The sequence below is a fragment of the Condylura cristata genome, unplaced genomic scaffold (genome assembly GCF_000260355.1).
Source record: "Condylura cristata isolate star-nosed mole 26May11 unplaced genomic scaffold, ConCri1.0 scaffold00006, whole genome shotgun sequence".
NCBI lineage: Eukaryota > Metazoa > Chordata > Mammalia > Eulipotyphla > Talpidae > Condylura > Condylura cristata.
In genome coordinates, this window is record NW_004567107.1 from 42,530,930 (window position 1) to 42,549,069 (window position 18,140).

The 18,140-nt window shown below is 38.2% G+C and overlaps 1 protein-coding gene across 1 annotated transcript in view; it reads right to left on the reverse strand.

Moving 5' to 3' along the window:
* The window catches only part of GLIS3 (GLIS family zinc finger 3), a 453,341-nt gene extending 436,558 nt beyond the window's left edge, over window positions 1-16,783 (reverse strand). Inside the window, exons 1-2 of the mRNA XM_004677635.1 lie at window positions 16,569-16,783; window positions 3,560-4,046 (exon numbers count right to left, since the gene is read on the reverse strand). Coding sequence (XP_004677692.1) covers window positions 3,560-3,947 — 388 coding nt within the window. The 5' untranslated portion in view covers window positions 3,948-4,046; window positions 16,569-16,783. The remainder of the gene's footprint in view (window positions 1-3,559; window positions 4,047-16,568) is intronic.
* Window positions 16,784-18,140: the final 1,357 nt, after the last annotated feature.

Here is an 18,140-nt window from a genome sequence, read left to right on the forward strand (position 1 = left end):
GATTCCACACATCTATGTTTCCTTCAAAATTTAAAAGACATTGTGACTCCCCCAGAGTTTACTATGGCACACAATTGCCCTTTGATGACTTAAGAACCACATCCCATGATAAAGTCACTATATTTAAGTTTCCAGTTGAACAGAACTTAATCCTTAAGTTACATAAACATTACAATCAAATTACTACTTCTTATGAGGCCCCAGTTGAGATGATTCAGTCTTCAAATAAGACATTTTTTCTGTGTGACAATTCTTAGGCAATATTTTCTGCACATGGTTCCACAGAATTCCTAAACTGTCACAATCACTCTCACGGCCTAGAAAGTGAATTTTCTTATCTATTTTGCAAATTACACTTTGCCTGAAGCAATAATGTGATGGTTAATTTTACACATCAGGTTGACTAGGAAAATGGTCATAGTTGTTGACAATTAACTGTGGTTGATAATTGGTCAAATATTAATCTGGGTGTATCTATGTTAGTATTTTAGATGAGATTAACATTTAAATTGACTGATTGAGTGAAGCTTATTGTTTTTCATTAAAGGGGTGACTCTCATTCAATCAGTTGAAGGCCTGAACAGAAGAACAAAAGGCTGACCCTTTATCAATTACTACCTTCACACCAATATGAAGCATCAGTTCTTCCTGGGTATCAAACCTGCTAACCTTCAGAAAGGAGATAAGTCATTGTCTTTGAATTTGGACTAAAACTAAACCATTGGTTCTTCTGAGTTTCCAGCTTGTTGACTCATCTTGCAGATTTTGGGAACTGTCACCTTTCATAATCACATAAGCGATTATATCCCTGTATTTGTTTGTACCTACATAGATATTTATTGACAGATAGACAGATATTAGCTATACAAACATATAACTATAATTAGAGAGAAATAGATCTCCTACTTGTTCTGTTGTTCTGTATGACTCGTGACTAATAAACCCCCAGAGTCATAGGTTCATTGGTAGCTATTATTCTGGGTCATGCCATTGGCAATAATACACCGGAAAACAATGACAGAACCAGAAAGTAATGCCAACATCAAGTTTATCACATCATTCCCAAGGTTAAAACCCCTCCATAACTGTCTAGCGTCTTCAACACAGACCCAAACTCCATGTCCTAACATTTCTAACTCTTCACCTGACTTCTGTTTAATCCTCTTTAGTCTTATTTCTTCTCAGAATCTCTAAATCCCCTATAATGAAACCAGATAGAGAGGTCTATGATGTCTGACCTCCCCCCCCAACCAAGGTTTAAATGTGATTTTCTCTATGCAGTGGTTCTAGAACTATAGAATTAGTTCCCGACAGGCCCCTCATGTGTACACACATGCACAGACACACATGCACACACACACGACATACACTTTGCGCAATCATAAGCTAGCTCCTTTTCCTTTGAGAATCTACGTAGATATCCTACACTCTTCCAAGATCCACTTATCAAACATAAATTGGAAACCCCCTACAAACAAATATTGCCAAGTCACCCTAAGTTTATCTGTGTCAGACCCCTTATCATGCATTAGATTCCATTAATTTGTCAAAGTTCTTGAGGGGCATGACTATGTGTATCCCTAAAATGTATTACGATTAATATATACTCAATAATAATTTCTTAACTAAATGATTAGATGAAGTTCAAATAGACCCATCCTCATCTAGTTAGTTTAGGAAATGGTAATCAAGACCTGAAAGGAACATACAGTCATTCCTGGCACCATCCTCAACCCCTTACCCATGCCTATACATGCCCCCACCATGCAGCTCCAGAACAAGCACTGCAAACTGGACAGCTGAACAAGGAGCCAGGAAATTGAAAAGAGGAGAATCAAAAAGCACCCTTAATTTTTACATGATTTCCAAGGTATATTAAGCTGAGAGTTCACTATCCCTTTAGCATATTTTTTTTTTTTTGGCCATGGTTATAATTATAACTATAGCTATGTTGGTCACCATTGAAAAATATTCCCAAACTACTTACTGGCTGGCAACCCTGAAATCACTTATTCTTTCTAGACTTTAATTTGCTTATCACTTAATCAATTGAGATTACATATTGGAAAGCATTAACACAGTGCCCAACACATGCTAAATTATGATAAAATAAATATGTTATTAGTGTTATCCCTATTATGATTACCGCAGGATTTCATATACAAGTATATATAAAAGCATGCTACAGTTCACTAGTCAAACATGAGCATGAAAGGTTTTACTGGGTCCTAGTTCCTGAAACTGCAAGTATATGACCTTAACATTCAGAAACTTAGTCTGCCATGCCATGGCCTTAGATGCTGACAATGACAGACCTATTTCATATGCAGATTCAGGAGATATTTTTCCTACACTTATACTAAATACCTGTAGTTCTAAGAAATAAAGCAAATTAAAACAAACTTTCAAAATAAGAATGAGCTACAGAGATATTTATGTTCTGTTTTTTTTTTTTTAATCCATCCATTTCTATTATATGTCTCCATACAGAGAAATACAGAGACACTAAATAAGTAACTTTTGGTTTCTTGCCTGACATAAAGATTATTCACCATAACTGGGTTAGTTATGTGTTCACAGACTGCTACTAATTTTATTTGGCAGTGTAAACACCATTAATATAAACATTTTAAGCTAAATATTAAAATACCTAAAAGATTATATAATTGTTTAATTTTACATAGCAATGTTATATTTAACGTGGGATCTAGTCTTCCATTTTTCAGCCCAATTATATATATTATTGCAATAACTTCATGCAGTCAATAATAGTTTAGAGTGTGTCAAACAATTTGCTGTTCTCAACAATTATAGTTTAATTTTAATTATTCTATTATTATATAAATATATATTATTATAAACTGTAGATATTATTATTCTGTAATTTAAAATATGTGGTAATTCAAACACTACTGAATTAAAAGCATATTCTTTCTGCATTTCAAATTAACCAGGTTTTCTACTTCTCCGTCAGTGTATCTTTAACTTATTCTCCTTCAGCTTGCTTCCCTATTTTTACTAAACACATCATAAAATTCTAAGTTCTGCACTTAATATAATTTTTATATTTATATTTACTAATTCCTAATTCATTAGCTATTAAAATTTCTCCATTTTTCATCCTTTTCCTCCCAAACACACTATTTCTAGCATGCAACTAACATAATTATGGTTCTGGTCACCCCTTTAACTCATTATCTGTAGAATCCTGCCCTATAAAGTTCCTTATTTCAGGAAGACAGAATCTCGCTAAGCTTATTCATGTTCTTCCACCACTGCCACCTGATTTCTGATCTTTCTATCTCAATGTTTAACATATTTAATAATCCCACATGGTGTCATATTTACCATTGTGTACTCTTCATCTTCACACACTCATGTAAATGTGTACATATCCACCCCCTTACTGAACAAGTTACATATCATTATGAAACCATCAACTTTGACCCTAGCATTGGGTCATGTATTTTTCCATAGGATTTGCTGACAGAGACGGGTCTAGAGGAGAAAAAAGAAATCGCTGTTAATTTTTAAAAGATCCCCCAAAAGACAATCCTACCTTTGCCAGGATTTGTTGGAAAAGGACTTCCAAACTCCTGCTGCTTTGGCTTTAAAGTGTGTGGCCCTGACATGCCTCCGGCCTGAGTGACATGGAATCGTGGCTTTCCATTGGTGAGTACTTGTCTCCTAGGGCTCAAGGCTGGGAGATGGATAGGGCTCTCAGTCATGCTGTTCTGAGAAACCATTCCTCCTCCTGAGGGCATCTTGAGATGGATACTGTTGGCAAGGCCTCCAACAGCAGGGCTTGGTGCGCTGCCACAGGATGAGGGACCAGGAGTCCCTGAGTGGGCTCGCAAGGGAGGAATGTGTTGGACACTGACCATTCCAGGTCCCTGGGGAGTTCCTGTTGACCGGAGGAGATTCATGCTGCATGACCTTCCATTCATTATGAAAAAACCTGTGGCCAGGATGGTCAAATATCCAATTGCACTAATGACTCCGTTCAGGCAAAGTCCAGTAAGTTATCCATGGTTTGGGTTATTAACCTGTTTAAAAAAGTAAATGCAGGCATTTTTAAAAGCAAGAATGAAAATAAGTTACAGTAAGTTTTCAACCTGTGTAACAATCATATGAGGTAGAGAAGCACCACACTTAGCAGAATGGCCATTTATGGAAAGCAGGGTCATCAAATACCTGGTTCACTGGCAGATTCTCTGCTTCCCTGAATTCTTGATAAACATGGATTATGGGTCACTGCATTGTTTTGTGTTTTTGTTTTTGTTTTTTTGCCATTGAGTCCTCAATACAGTGTTCTTGGCAACTACAATCAATCTACCAGTGCCAGCTTGCAAAAATAAAACTTCTTTTGCTCCCTAGAGTATCTGTCCATGCTAGTTCATTTTTGCTACAATAAATTTTGGGAAAACCAAAAGCATTGCCTTCATGAACTATAAGACCAATGCTTCAAAGATTCCCATAAACAACAACAACAAAAAAAAAAGCAGATAAAGCCTTTAAATGAGATTATAATGACATCAAACCATCTCTGATTTTCATTTCAAGAGCAATCTTTTCATAGTCCCTAGATTTATAAAGATAAAAATATGGACCCAGGACTCTTACAAAGATCTCATATAACCATCTAGCCAATATTCACATCAGCACTAGGATCTTAGTTCCATGCTGATCCATGCTGAGTTATGGAGATCCTGAGTGAAGATCCTTGAAAAAGAAAAAGCTGTACACGATGTAACATAAGGAATCTACTACCCTCCATCTGTGGGTAGTAGATTTACCATGTACCACATACAATAAATTGATCTAGTTTGGGGAAGCTTCTGTCTGCCATTTTACCACCCCCTTTTTCATGGAAGCTGAAAAAACCAAGAAAAGAAATAATATAAAAAAAAAGAAAGAAAGAAATAACATGGCCACAAGAATGTTTGCCTCTATGTCAGTGCTCCCTCATTACAAATCATGAGGAAAATCCCTTCCCTCCCTTGATCTATAGCTCCCCACGATGTTTACAGTGAGGAGACTAAGCGCCAGGTAGTTATAGTCTACATCCTTCTATGTAGGTAATAGAGACCAAAAATGAACAAACAGAGGAACAACTGAGAACAAAAACAAAAACAAAAATCTGTAGCCAGATATCCACTACTAGATGATTTCTAGCTATTCTATATGTTCCACTCAAAGTCTTGGTGAAATAGTTTCATCTCAATTCCCAAAAGTATAATTTTATCAATCATCAAGAACTGCAAAGAGGTAAACCTTTTGTGAAGAGGTTGTTTTCTTTAATCACATAGAAAATCTAAAATACTTCATTTTCAAGTTTAGCACTCACTGTACCTTCTCAAAGTTGACTGTGTACACAATATGTTGACAGACTTAAAAAAGCATTAGCCACATAAAATTGTAAATGTTTTTCATTTTTATCAGTTCTCTATATTTTTAGGAAGTCTATCAGTCTGACATTTAACACTGTCATGCTAGCTAGCCCTCGGAAACACTAAACAGTCTTCTGATAAATCAGAACTTTCTCCTTTGCCCAGAACTGGACAAATAACTCTAAGCTATCTAAACCTTCATCATTTAAGATTGTATATACAACAATAAGAAAAAATCCTGGTATCAAACAACTTTAAGGGCACAACTGTAAGTAAGGGCCCTCCCCAGTGGTGCAGCAGGTTAAAGCACAGCACTGTGAAATTATTTGCAGCCACTGCAGCATGAGTTTGAACTATGGTCAGAGAGGTGACTCACATAGTGTGGCAGACCTCTCCTGGCATGCTCACTGCTCCCCTCAGAAGCATATTTCAGTAGATCTGCCGTTCTACTCCCCACTCTGTCTCTGGTGAATCCTTTCAAACTTCCCCACACCTCTGGAGTGTACACCAGTTCTTTCGTGTATAAATAAATAAACCTTTATAAAACACTGGGAAAACTCTGATGCTTTTCTGCTTCAGCTGTTTAGAAGAATGAAATGTATTACCAACTGGTCTGCTGAATTGTTGGTTGTTCATGGGTAAGAGTCATGTAATATCTCCAAGCTTTTGCTAGTTGAAACTGACCATCTATTCTCTACTCATTGATAAAATAGTATTTCTGTACATTATGAAAAAGAAAGTACTTATTCAAACTCAACCAAAAAAATTTTTTAAAACAAAGTAAATACAGTAGATTGGCAATTGTTGAAAAAGAATTGTCCAGTAAGACTGGAAATAAGAGTCACGAAGACCATGGTCCAAATGAGAAGTATCTGCAGATTTGCAGACTATGCCCATTTCTAGGTTTTTTGTTTTTTTTTTTTTAAATAAGGGAGTCATATTGGCAGCAATATCATACACAAGCAGGAATTCTTATCAAAAAGCTGAAGAAAAACAGGTAAGTAGATACTTAGCATTAGCCTAAATCATTACAAAGGCAAATTTGCAAGGAAAAATAATTACAGCACTGAGAACTTAATTAAGCATTAGACACTCATACCTGATTGTCTTGGATTTGAAGTTTATGCTATTTTTAAATACATAAACTGCATTCCTGTTTCTGAGATAGCTTTCAGTTTAAAGTAAAAACAACAACTGTAAAAATGTACTTACATTTTATTACTAAAAAAGCAACAGCCAGAAAGTAAATTGATTCTACCAATGAGAAAAACCTATAGCAAATAAGTTGAGAAAACCAGCCTCAAGACAAATCTAAAATATAAGCTATTTGTTAAAATGTACCTCATAATATGATTTTCACATTTATGATGCCTACAGATTTTTCAAATTAGATACCAGAATTTGGAAGCCAATTTTATCTATTTTGTTAAAAAGGAGAAATAAACTATTAATTTTTTAAGAGAAACACATCTTCATCAAGTCAGAGTGAAAAGAGCAGTCCACTAGAAAGTAAGATATCTAAGTTCTTCTGGAAGAATACTTTTAATTTGTCTGGATTTACAATTTTTCATCCATAAAATGAGGAAGTTGGTGATAATCACTAAGGTCTCTTGAAATTCTGTTCTTACATATAATTGAAATAAGGAAGATTATAAAAATACTATTATCCTATGAGCAATGATAAATATGTAGACTTTATACATATGACACTTATAAATATAAGGAATTTATGTAGACATGGAAGGAAAAATAACAGTATTCTCTAGGGACTATCAAAGCAATAAATAGTAAGAGTCATGTCAGTAGTGTGCTAAAAGACAACAATATCTTGAAAATGAATATTAAGATTAAAATTTCCTACACTTTGCCAAAACGTAGTCACAACTAATAAGTATCAAAACTTAATTGGTAGGATTCTACTGGAAAAGCATCTTCCTGTTAAAAACTTTAATTCCCTAGCATTACTTTCACCTCTGTTCGCCATCAAACTACTAGCCTACTCCAGGTTGTGAACAAAAAGAAAAGAAAGCAAGGAACATCATCATTTAGAATATTTGGAAATGACATATTGACATATTTAAATTTTTAACACTCCATTGATTTAAAAAAAGAAATGTTGATTCTGCTATGTGAGTTAACATGAGTTACTAAATCTTTCCTTTAGAACACTTTCAAACTCTAATAAAACACACTCCTGTGTGGAAGGTGATAGAGGAAATTACTTAACTCTAAGGTAACTTAGGCACACAGTTATTTAATAATTTTACTAATTTTCTCAAAAAGCTATGACTTCAAGCAAAATACAAAGTCATGACTCTACCATCAACCCAAGACTCCAGGCATTGTTCTTGTGGCTTAAAAATAAAACAAATTAAAAGCAATGTTAACTCATCCATCCAAGAAAATTCCAAAAATACAAGACCCACCCAGAATGTCTACTTACAGTCAAAGCACCATCTTAGTAAATATCACTAATAGACTAATCTAGTGTCATAATTCATCTGATGAGACAGTTAATTATTAATTTTCATACATCATTTCATTTCCTTAGGCTACATTTAGCCTTTGTTACATTTTCCATTCCTTATGCCACAAGCATTTCTTACCCAGCATAGAAAATCTGGAAATGATAAAAAATACTGGTCATCAAATAAACAACTCCTGATCTGACTTACTATGTATATTTGTGTGTGTATATATGTAAAATATCTAAAACGGTGTTTATTGATTCTTTTTCTTTTTTTCCTTTCTGGTTAATGATTGCATAATTTCATTAACATTGCTTTTCAACATTGTTGCCTTGATCGCTAATAGACCTAAGTTATTCCCATGGGCTTCACAAGTTACAGCTTCTGTAGCCAGAATATATAAATGAAAAACCTATTGATAGATAATATAAGTTATTCTCATGCACGGCTGCATGGGAAGCATATTTTGCAATTCAATCAAGGACAGATAGAGCTGAATGTTCTTAGATCCTGAGAGTTCATTTAATAAGCAGAATGTACCTTGTCCTAACACAGGTGACTGACTCCTCAGAAAGGATTGTATAAACAAAACCCAATCATGTAGGTCGTTTTATTGGCAACAATATAAACACAGCTATATTAGATGTCTCCAATAAATCAAAATTATTCTTGCCTGCAATTTTAACAAGAGGTAATGCAAACATGTGCCTATGAAAGCAGAGGGTATTATAGAGGAAATGCATTGGATGTGTACATTATCACTTCGCTAAACTTTATTATGATAAAATAACCTGCAACATAGTTGATCATTTTTGTGGTTTTGTAACTTTATTCAGTGAGTGTGACAGATCCATAGACTTTATAACAGAAATTATAAAGAAATAGGAGGGGTAATCTACATTACTGAGATGTGGTGAGGAAACAGAGAGAGGATACACCTGTAAATACCAGGTAGAGATTATATTCATTGGGGCACTCTCAGGTCTAATGCCAGAAATTCTAAAAATGTTAACATTTATTCTGAACACTAAAATGTACAGATATTATTCAAACAATATAAACACCAACAAGATAAAATCAAGGCGGTCTAGCTCTGACCTCCTAATTTAAAATAAAAATAATAATAAAGTTCCTTCCAGAGATTTAGGACCCTTCTTCCAAAGATTGGTCAGTATATGGATAGTAAGTAGAGACAGAGGGAAGGAACAGAAATGGAAGAAGTAAAAGATGACAAAAGGGAAAGGAAGACAAGGGAAAGAAGAGAGAAAGAGTAGGAAATAAAGGGAGGACCAAGTTCACTTAGAAATTTATTCTCTAGTTGATCAATCCTAATGTAAAAATCAGAAGCAGCACTCATACTTCTACATAACACTAATGATCACAGGTTTCTAGAAGAAATTCAAAACTTTCAGAAAAACACTGCTGGAGGACAATATTAAAAGTACCATAACGTCTCCTAGACTCTACCTTCCACATTTCAATGCAACCTTACAGCTCTCATATCCTCCTAGCTACCTAATGTCACTACTTTTAGTAGTAATTACTTACAAGTGTTTCATTTACTTTGCTTTAGTCATTAGCTCATCAATGAGTACAGAAAGTTCTAGAGAACTGTGGCCCTACCAAAAATGGCAAGGGAAGAGGAGATATTTAAGGTTTCCCTTAGACAGTTGCAAGAAATCACACAAAATGAAAATGAACTTGGAGCCAACAATTTTAAAGAAAAATTAGGTCTAAGTTCAGAAAGGTTAACCCATGCCTTGGCCATACACTGTAACAAGCTGAATATGAGCCCTATGTTCCTAGGCCAATGCTTAACAAAGTATAAGTTCTAATGCAGGTATATGCAGTTAGGACAAAACAAAACAGATATCAAAATATAAGTGATTACAAAAGATCAAAAGTTTAACATTTTCAGCTTTATAAAAATGATTAAATAATATAAATTACAGTCCCATTACTATAATCTTTCATTCAGTAAATGTCAATTGATCAGTTGGGCTTTATAAATATCAATTAAGGAACAGAATCAAAACCAAAATGACCGACAATTTTACATCTCCTTCTTCTAAAAGGGCAGATGACTTTCTAATGAATACAACTTCACTCTTAACAAGGGAAAGAGAAAAAAGATTTAACACATTACTGTCTTAAAGAGCTTAATTTTTAAAAATGTGTTCTTAATATGGAAAAATGAACACATCTTAATATGGAAAAATGATGTCACCACTGAATTAATTACCTGCCTAATTCAGGTAATTGCAAAAAGATGAATTGCAAAAAGTGAAGAATACATGGTCATGGTTTAAAACACAAAACTTTAGAAATATAAAAACAACCAGCTAGAGATTGTTCTCTCTAAAACCAAAATCCATACTTAGATAAGGAGCTAACCAGGTTAGTAAAAATATGGCAAATGAATAAAGCATTCTCTGTCATTTTTTGTGTATAATTAATTATTTGATTCATGTAAGTGGCTATCTGGAAAGTTAAAAATCATAATCCTTTCAAAGGGTAATAAACACCTACCTATGAAGACTAGAAATAAAATGGAATTTACCACTTATTAAAATAAATATTCAAGCATATAATAAAGTGTGTACCTATCACACATATGACAGTGATTGTTTTTCTTCAGCGTAGTTAGTTATTGCCTACAAGTGACAAACGTAACTATTTTTAGCTGTTGGTATACAGTTTTATACAAGTTAATTTGTATTCACTGACATCACTGCAGAAGTATGACTGTCCACAACAATGACTAGGCTCTTAACCAAAATGACAACATATTTATTAAAAAAAAAAAACCCTACATGAATGACTCAGTCAAGTTACAGACAGACAAGGAATCTATTGGTCATGCTGAAAAGGTTGGGAAAACATTAATCCATTTCTTCACACACAAAAATAACAAGAATTCATACATAACCCATGGCATCTGGTTAGTTTTTCTGGATTCAGTATTCAGCAGGCTTGGAAAAGAAACTTCACAAATGTGGTCACAACTTCAGGCATAACTGTTCAGAATGCCTCATTTCTTTATCAGAAAGTCTGGGACAGGGTCTGAGCCTACACTGTATCCCTACCTCCCCATCTTCAGTTCATCAAACTTGCAGCACCTGAAAAAATATATAGCTGTTCCAGTTCTTGGCCTTGAAGAGATCATTTCAGATAAGGATGGCCCCACCGAGTTTCTTCAATCTCAAGTCTATTCTCAACTACTTAGAACCTTCATAATTCTAGTTTTACTGAAAATTCCTATGATTTTGTTCCAAAAGTAGGGCATGATAGGATCTTGTGATTCTGTTCATTCCACACATCACCTTGGAGTCCACCTGAGTGGCCTTTCTCCTCCCTTCTTCCCTACCACCTTTCTTCCACAAATCCAGCTCCTACTCACTTGCAAATACTCACTTGTGGCCTTCCCTGATGCTCTCTTAATCTCCACATCTCTGGTCTGTAAAGTGGTGAGAATTACAATATTGTACATAGTTCATATCATTATAGATTATTAAATGAAATGAGATATGGATTAGCAGCCCTTAAACACATAAAAGAATCCGATAATATTCTACATTGTCTTATAGTTGTTTATGTTTCATCTCCCTGTATAAATTCTAATCTGATTAAGTTTTGGCATTCTCTGTAATTTATTATGAATTCCCCCCAGCATTTATATGTACATAGATTGTTTTATACTATATTTACATATTTGTTTTTCATACTTAAAAAATTTTTTCATACTAAATTACATACTTACATGTATTTATCATATTTATGCTTTTCAAACTACATTGCTCTTTTATACAGAAAAATATGGTATAAGTGAAGTATGTAAATTCTATATTTATAATTGTAGCCTATATTTATGTTATTACCTGAATAAAGTTCATATAAGTATGGTCATAAAATCACAAACTCTGTGTCTGAAACCATTTTAATTACAGTTGCATGTTTCCTAGTCTATTCCTTTCTCTAACAGCAACAAGCAGCATAAAAACTCTGTCCACTCTTCTGATTATATACATTATTCTTGCCTTTATTTTGGTATACTTGTGAACAATAGAAAAATCCTAGCTACAAGTCACAAAATGAAGTCATTTCAATACTAACTTGGGTATTTCTTTAGTTGTTGAGGTGGATGGCATTAACAGAGGAAATGACAAATGCATTTTGGGTTGTCTGTCATGGTGGAAAGAGCTCAACATTCTCCCTACTCACCCCACAGTGACTTCACCCTACATGTTACACCTGTATCTCAAGTCTCCCTAGTCAGACCATGTTAAAATTATAAATTATAACTGCGCTGGGCCCTTCTTGGTGGTATAATGGGTTGAAGCACTGCACTATGAAGCTAGCCTCAGCCACTTCAGCATAAGTTCAAGCCCCAGCCAGAGAGGTGACCCACATAGTGCAGCAGACCTCTCCTGTCTCACCTGCTGCTACCCTCAGCAGTGTACTTTATCAATCTGACACTCTGTCTCTGGTGAATTCTCTCATAGCCCCTGCATCTCTGGCCTGTACCCCAGTTCTGTATGCATAAATAGATATTAAAATAAATGAACTGTGTTTAGTGTTTTTCTCTTAACTCGATCATACCAAGTAAAGTAAGCAAATAATTTTTGCAAATCAAACTTACTCCATCATCTTAGAGGGGAATTAAAGTTATCTGACATACTAAATAAAAGGCTATGTAAAAGAAAGAAGCCAGACCTAGCAGCACATATTGAATAATCTCATTTATATGAGGTATAAAAAGCAGGCAAAATTAATATTTATCCGCTAGAAATCAAGGCAGTGGTTACTTGTAGGGGGGGTATAGTAACTGGTAGAGGGTATGATAGATGTTTCTGGGTGTTAGTATGTTCTAGTCCTTGATCCAGATTCTAATTATTCAGTTGTGCTCACCTTGTAAAAACTCATCAAGCATAAGATATAGGCACATCCTGTAACAATATTTTTCCTCAATTTAAAAAAAAATGTATTTTTGTTGTTGTTGTTCTTGTTGTTCAAATTTGCCTAAGTAGGAAATTAGACACATTTGGAACTTGGGCATCTTTTAATAAAACTATATGCTAATGCCATTTTAAAAAGACTCTATTACATGTCATTCTCTTGGAGTGAGTAAGGAACACGCTTTTATTGCATAGATTTCCTATGTGTGATTCATGTATTTTTTTTTCATTTTATTTTCAATCAATTGAATCTATGAGTCCACCAGAGAAAAGATAGAGTTCAGTCTTGTCTTTCCACCTTTTTAATAATATATACTACAGAAAATAATTAAAGAAACATAGAAAACTACTTCTCCAGGGAAGAGAATGTGCACAGGAGGCCATTTACTAAATTATTTTCTTCAAGAAATAGTCATATATTCTGGAAAAATCACAAATTAACATTCCAACTCCAGAAATCAGTAACTACAATATGAAAGAAATAACTGTGAAAAGAATGCCCTCAAATTTAATTTACTAGCAGGTAAGATTGCTCAAAAAAAAAATAATAAAAGACTAAGAACACTAAGCTCTCCTCTGAGTTGATGGAAAGACCACTTTCTGCCACATAAAGGCAGAGCAGGTATAAAACATTAATTTATTATTATTTAACCTCCCATCCCTGCCTATTTTGATCCAAAAGGCATTTCACCCACTAGATGGACCCTACAGTTCATCCCCACCTCACCAAAAAAAAAAAAAAAAAAAAAAAAAGCCCTGGTAACTCTGAAAGGTTTTTGAGATCTTTGTACTCTTTCAGATACTGAAAAAAAAAAAAAAAAGGTCCTTTTCCTATTTGGAATAACAGTGATTTTCACCCAAGTTAATCACACAGGTATTCAATCTCTGACAAACAGATGACTATTAAACAACCTGGGTGGGGAATTAGGATCAGAGAAAACATGTTCTCTCAATACTGGTCACAGGTGAACTGAGAGGGAATTATAGAAACAGTTAGATTTAACTACTCATCCTCAAGGGTCTCGAAATCCTCTATGCAAGGGAGGAAAACAATTCAACTACTGCAGCAAAAATGAAAAGTATCTTGAAAGTATCCAGAAAAGAAATGCCCCTACTTTTCCTTTCAAAGGTAGTGTTAGGGCTCATCTGGCTACACACACAACTAATAAAAGCACAAATATTGTACTGCATTTAGAAGCAATTCTTAAACTTCAGGATGTTCCCAACTGCAAAAAAAAAAAAAAATCGTAGTATCACATACTCCTACATCTAAATGGCTTCAAACGTCCCTCCAACAATCTTCATTTTCGCGGATCCTTTTTCTGCAAACCTTTGCAGGTTGAACCTGTTTGACATACCACTTTTAGCAGCAAGCTTGGAGGAAAGAGAAGAGGAATGTGAAGATTTACACCAATACCAAATAATTTTATACTAAGAAATGTTCCCCAGCTTAGCATAAAAGGAGTGGTCCAGTAGTGAACCTGGTTGTGTGGAGTGGAAGGTGGAGAAGTACTGATGTCTAGATAACTCCCAAGGCATAAATCATGGTTTCAAAGCTTTCAGAGGGGACAGAACAAGATTGTGAATTTGTCTTAAGCTCATCTTTAGGCCAAGGAATGCTCTGAACTGGAAACTTGAGTGTTTGCCCTGGATCTGCAACCACTGGCTATGAAGCCTTGGGCAAAACACCTAAAATTCTCTAGGGCTCAGTTTCCCTATCTGTAGATGATTGCCAAGATCCCATTTAGCTTTAACAGTTTAAACTTGATTTTCCCAGTACCCATAACCTAAAGGGAATTGGTCCACTGGAGGGAGCTGCAGAACTTCCTTCTGACAAATTCCAGGGCCCCTGGCCCCAATTCTGGGGAGATGTCAAAATCCTGAAGTAGGTAGAGAAAGGTTGCAAAGCTCTTCTGTCTCAGAGTCACAATTGCAGAAATTCAGTCCCTACAGACACAGCTCCCAGCGATTCCCGAAGCACCCCCCCTTCTGCCAGGTTTTAAGATGCTCCAGAAATGAGGGCCCATCTGAAGCCCGAAAAGCCTACCAGGAAGGTGAGAAATAAGAGTAGAGGGGCAAGGCCCTCTTCTATCCAAAAAGGAGCTGGAGAGATCTGGAGAGGTGTTGGGCTATTCGGAGAGCAGCTTAGAAGCACGTGAGTCAGGGCAAGAGGAAAGCAGTTCTCATCTGTTCCGGACCCCTCAAACCTGGCCTGCGGAAGTCCCAGGCCCTCACCCCAGGCCTCCGTAGAAAGGAGCGAGGCGCAAGGGGCGGGTCGAGGGGCGGAGGCGACACAGCCCAGCCGGCAGCCCTGCAGCTGCGACCCCGTCACTCCCAGGCGGCCTCTGCCCCCAACCCTCGGCCCCATTTGCTAGCTAGCGCAGCAAAACAAAACAAACTCATGCCGGCTTCCTGTTGTGCAATCCAGACCTGAGTAAGTCCGGGCCCAAAGGGCGCCGCCGCTGGCCAGCGGCTGAGAAGCCCAGGCGGCGGGAACCAGCGTGCTGCCCGGCCACCGGAGCCTGGATCCCCAGAGAGCCTCAGCTCCCAGGAGTTCACGTTCTCAGAGCCACACCCGCCACACGTACTGGAGTCCCCACCCACTAAATGCCCCAACCCTTGGATCTCCTTTCAGTTCTTGCCTCCCAAACACCCCCAACAAGTCGAAGACGCGATCCGCGAAACCTGAAATGACCTTTCCCAAAGTTTCTCCCTCAGAATACCTAAATTGAATCATCCATAGGATGACAAATTCATCAGAGCCGAGTTTTCCAGACACTTGGGTGACTTCCTCATCCCCGAGGTGACTTGTCAGCTCCAATGAGTAACTTAGAAGTATCGCTCGGGGCAAGGTGTGCGTCTATGTGTCTAGGACCGCACCAAGTGCTCACTCACGCTTTCCACTGAGCTACCGGAGGACTTCAAAATACACACAGGGTCATTCACAGGGACTGAAGCCGTGCTCAGAACAAAGTTCCCGAGAATGAGACATTTTCCAAACAGTGCTGAATCTTTGCCGGGCCGCCAGAAAATGTAAACGCAAGGTGACGAACCCGGTAGGGAGTGTGCGCGTCTGATTGTCTGCGCATTTTGTGGCGTGGGAGGTTAAAGCTAGACTGCGCGGCAGCGGGTCACCGAACAACCTGTCCCAGCGACAAGTTAACGTACCCACAACCCAAGAACCAAAGCAATGTAGACATAGGTTTGGAAGAGACAAGCGTGGAAAACAGCCTTCTTGGAACTTCACAAACACGTGTAACTGGAAAAGACAGCTATAGCACTATATGCACGAGAGACCTCATGTCACCCAATCAATTCCCACTTCTCCAAAGTTTTCCTTCAGTAGAGACTCATGGCATGCAGGACTGTGTCCATGCATCCAGTAACTCGCCGTGATTTTGTAGCCCTCTGGCCCTTTTAGTCTAAAAGGAAAAAAGGAAAACTCTTCCTGATTAGAGAAATTTTAAAACCTTAATTTCCTTTTTGTTTTACAAACTCAGCGCTCTTGAGCAACTTACAAGTATGCCGCTTGATTCCTACTTGAGGGTTGTTATCTATCTCAGTAAACAGATAGTTCAGACTAATTTATGGGAGTGCAGATATCCTTAAACCCGCGCGAACGCCACTGGCTCTGCAAGGAAAGCTATTTCTAAACCCTAGTTTGTGTCTCTAAGCGTTACCTCCCCCACACTCTCAAGTGCTGGGTTTCTCCCCGTTTCTCGCCAGCGAGTAAAGTTCCTATGGCATCCACTTACCAGGTAACCGGGATTTCCACAACAAAGCCCGGCGTGCGGGTCCCTTCCCCCAGCCAGCCTGCGTGAGTGACAGCGGGAGACCAGCGCTGGCGAGGAGTAACTTAGGGCTCCAGCCCTTCACCCGGCTCCGCCGGCTCTGCCTCCTTCTGAAATGAAAACTCCCATCCAAGCCGGGGAACGCAGCGCGCGGAAACCCGGCCCAAGTGCCGTGTGTGTGTGTGTGTGTGTGTGTGTGTGTGTGTGTGTGTGCGCGCGCGCGCGTGTGTGCGAGGGCAGCAGCGGCAGGCAGAGGAAGAGGCAGGAGTGACTGGACCCTCGGCATCAACTCATTCTCTCCTCCCTCACCAAACTACTCCCACCCCGCCCCCAAACAATATTTTTAAAAAGTCGAGTTTCGACTTTGTGCCCGGCCTGTCCTGCTCATCCTCGCCTGGGGCCTGGGATTGCGTCTGGGGCCGACCCCGGGATGTTGGCTAATTGCTGCTGGCGAGTTCCGTCTGGGGAGCGCTGGTGCGAGCCTGGACGGTTGCAGGAGGTGTGTGGTGGGGGTGGGGTGGGGTGCGGGTAAGGGTGGTGGTTGCGGCCCCGGGCGCCGGTGCCCGTGCGCGCCACGCTCTGGACTGCCAGTGCGGCGCAGTGTGGACTCGGCTGCTGGGAGAGAAGGGAGAAAGAGGGAGGGAGAGAGGGAGGAGGCAGGGAGGCGGCCTGGCGAGGAGTGTGGATGTGTGAGCTGCCGCAAGGGCCGGCCTGCAGCCAGCTGCTTCCTGAGTGAGAGCACCCGAGGGGGAGGGGGGAAGAGGTGGGGGCGGGTTAGCTGGTCACCAGGCTGACCAATTCCGAGGCTGAATTTGTGTCTCCTTCTCTACGAGTTCACAGACACTCCTTTTCGAAAGCCAGGGAGTCGAGGAACTCCAGAACAGCGTTAACAGCAAGAAGACAGACACTTCACCTTCTTCTTGGGCTTTATTTATTGAACTTTTTTAACATGAGAAAGGGGTCCGTGATTTTCAAGATTTGATGTCCAATCGTTAGGAACAAGAGAAGAAAAGATACCCAATAGTAAAACAGTAAAAAATATGAAAAGGGGCCTTTCTAACATACAGGCTTAGCAGCACAAAACTTTTTAGAAAATGGATAGATGACTCACAGAGGATGGCTTGGTATCTTTCTAAAGTGAAAGAGAGAAAAGTGATGAAAAGTGTTACAAGGAATTAAATTCTAAATACAGGCTGTTAGAAATGTAGGCACATTCCCTGTCTATGTTGCATCCATGTTAAGGCACTTTCTTCTTAAGAATTCAAAAACTTCACCTTCATACCCACCGAAGTTGTGATGATCCCAGCCTTTCTTGCTTGTCTTTCTCAGAGCCCTCAAAAAATTGTCCCAAAAGGCTAACCATTAGTAATTCTCAACTCAATGGTTACAGGTGAACTTCCATCTTGGGAATCAATATATATCGAAGGCATAAAACAGCCTCCACTTAGGCCTTTCTGTGATGAACATATCTATCCTCATGAAAGAAATTAATAAGAATATCTCAAGACAATTCAAATTTCACTAGTCCTCATAGTC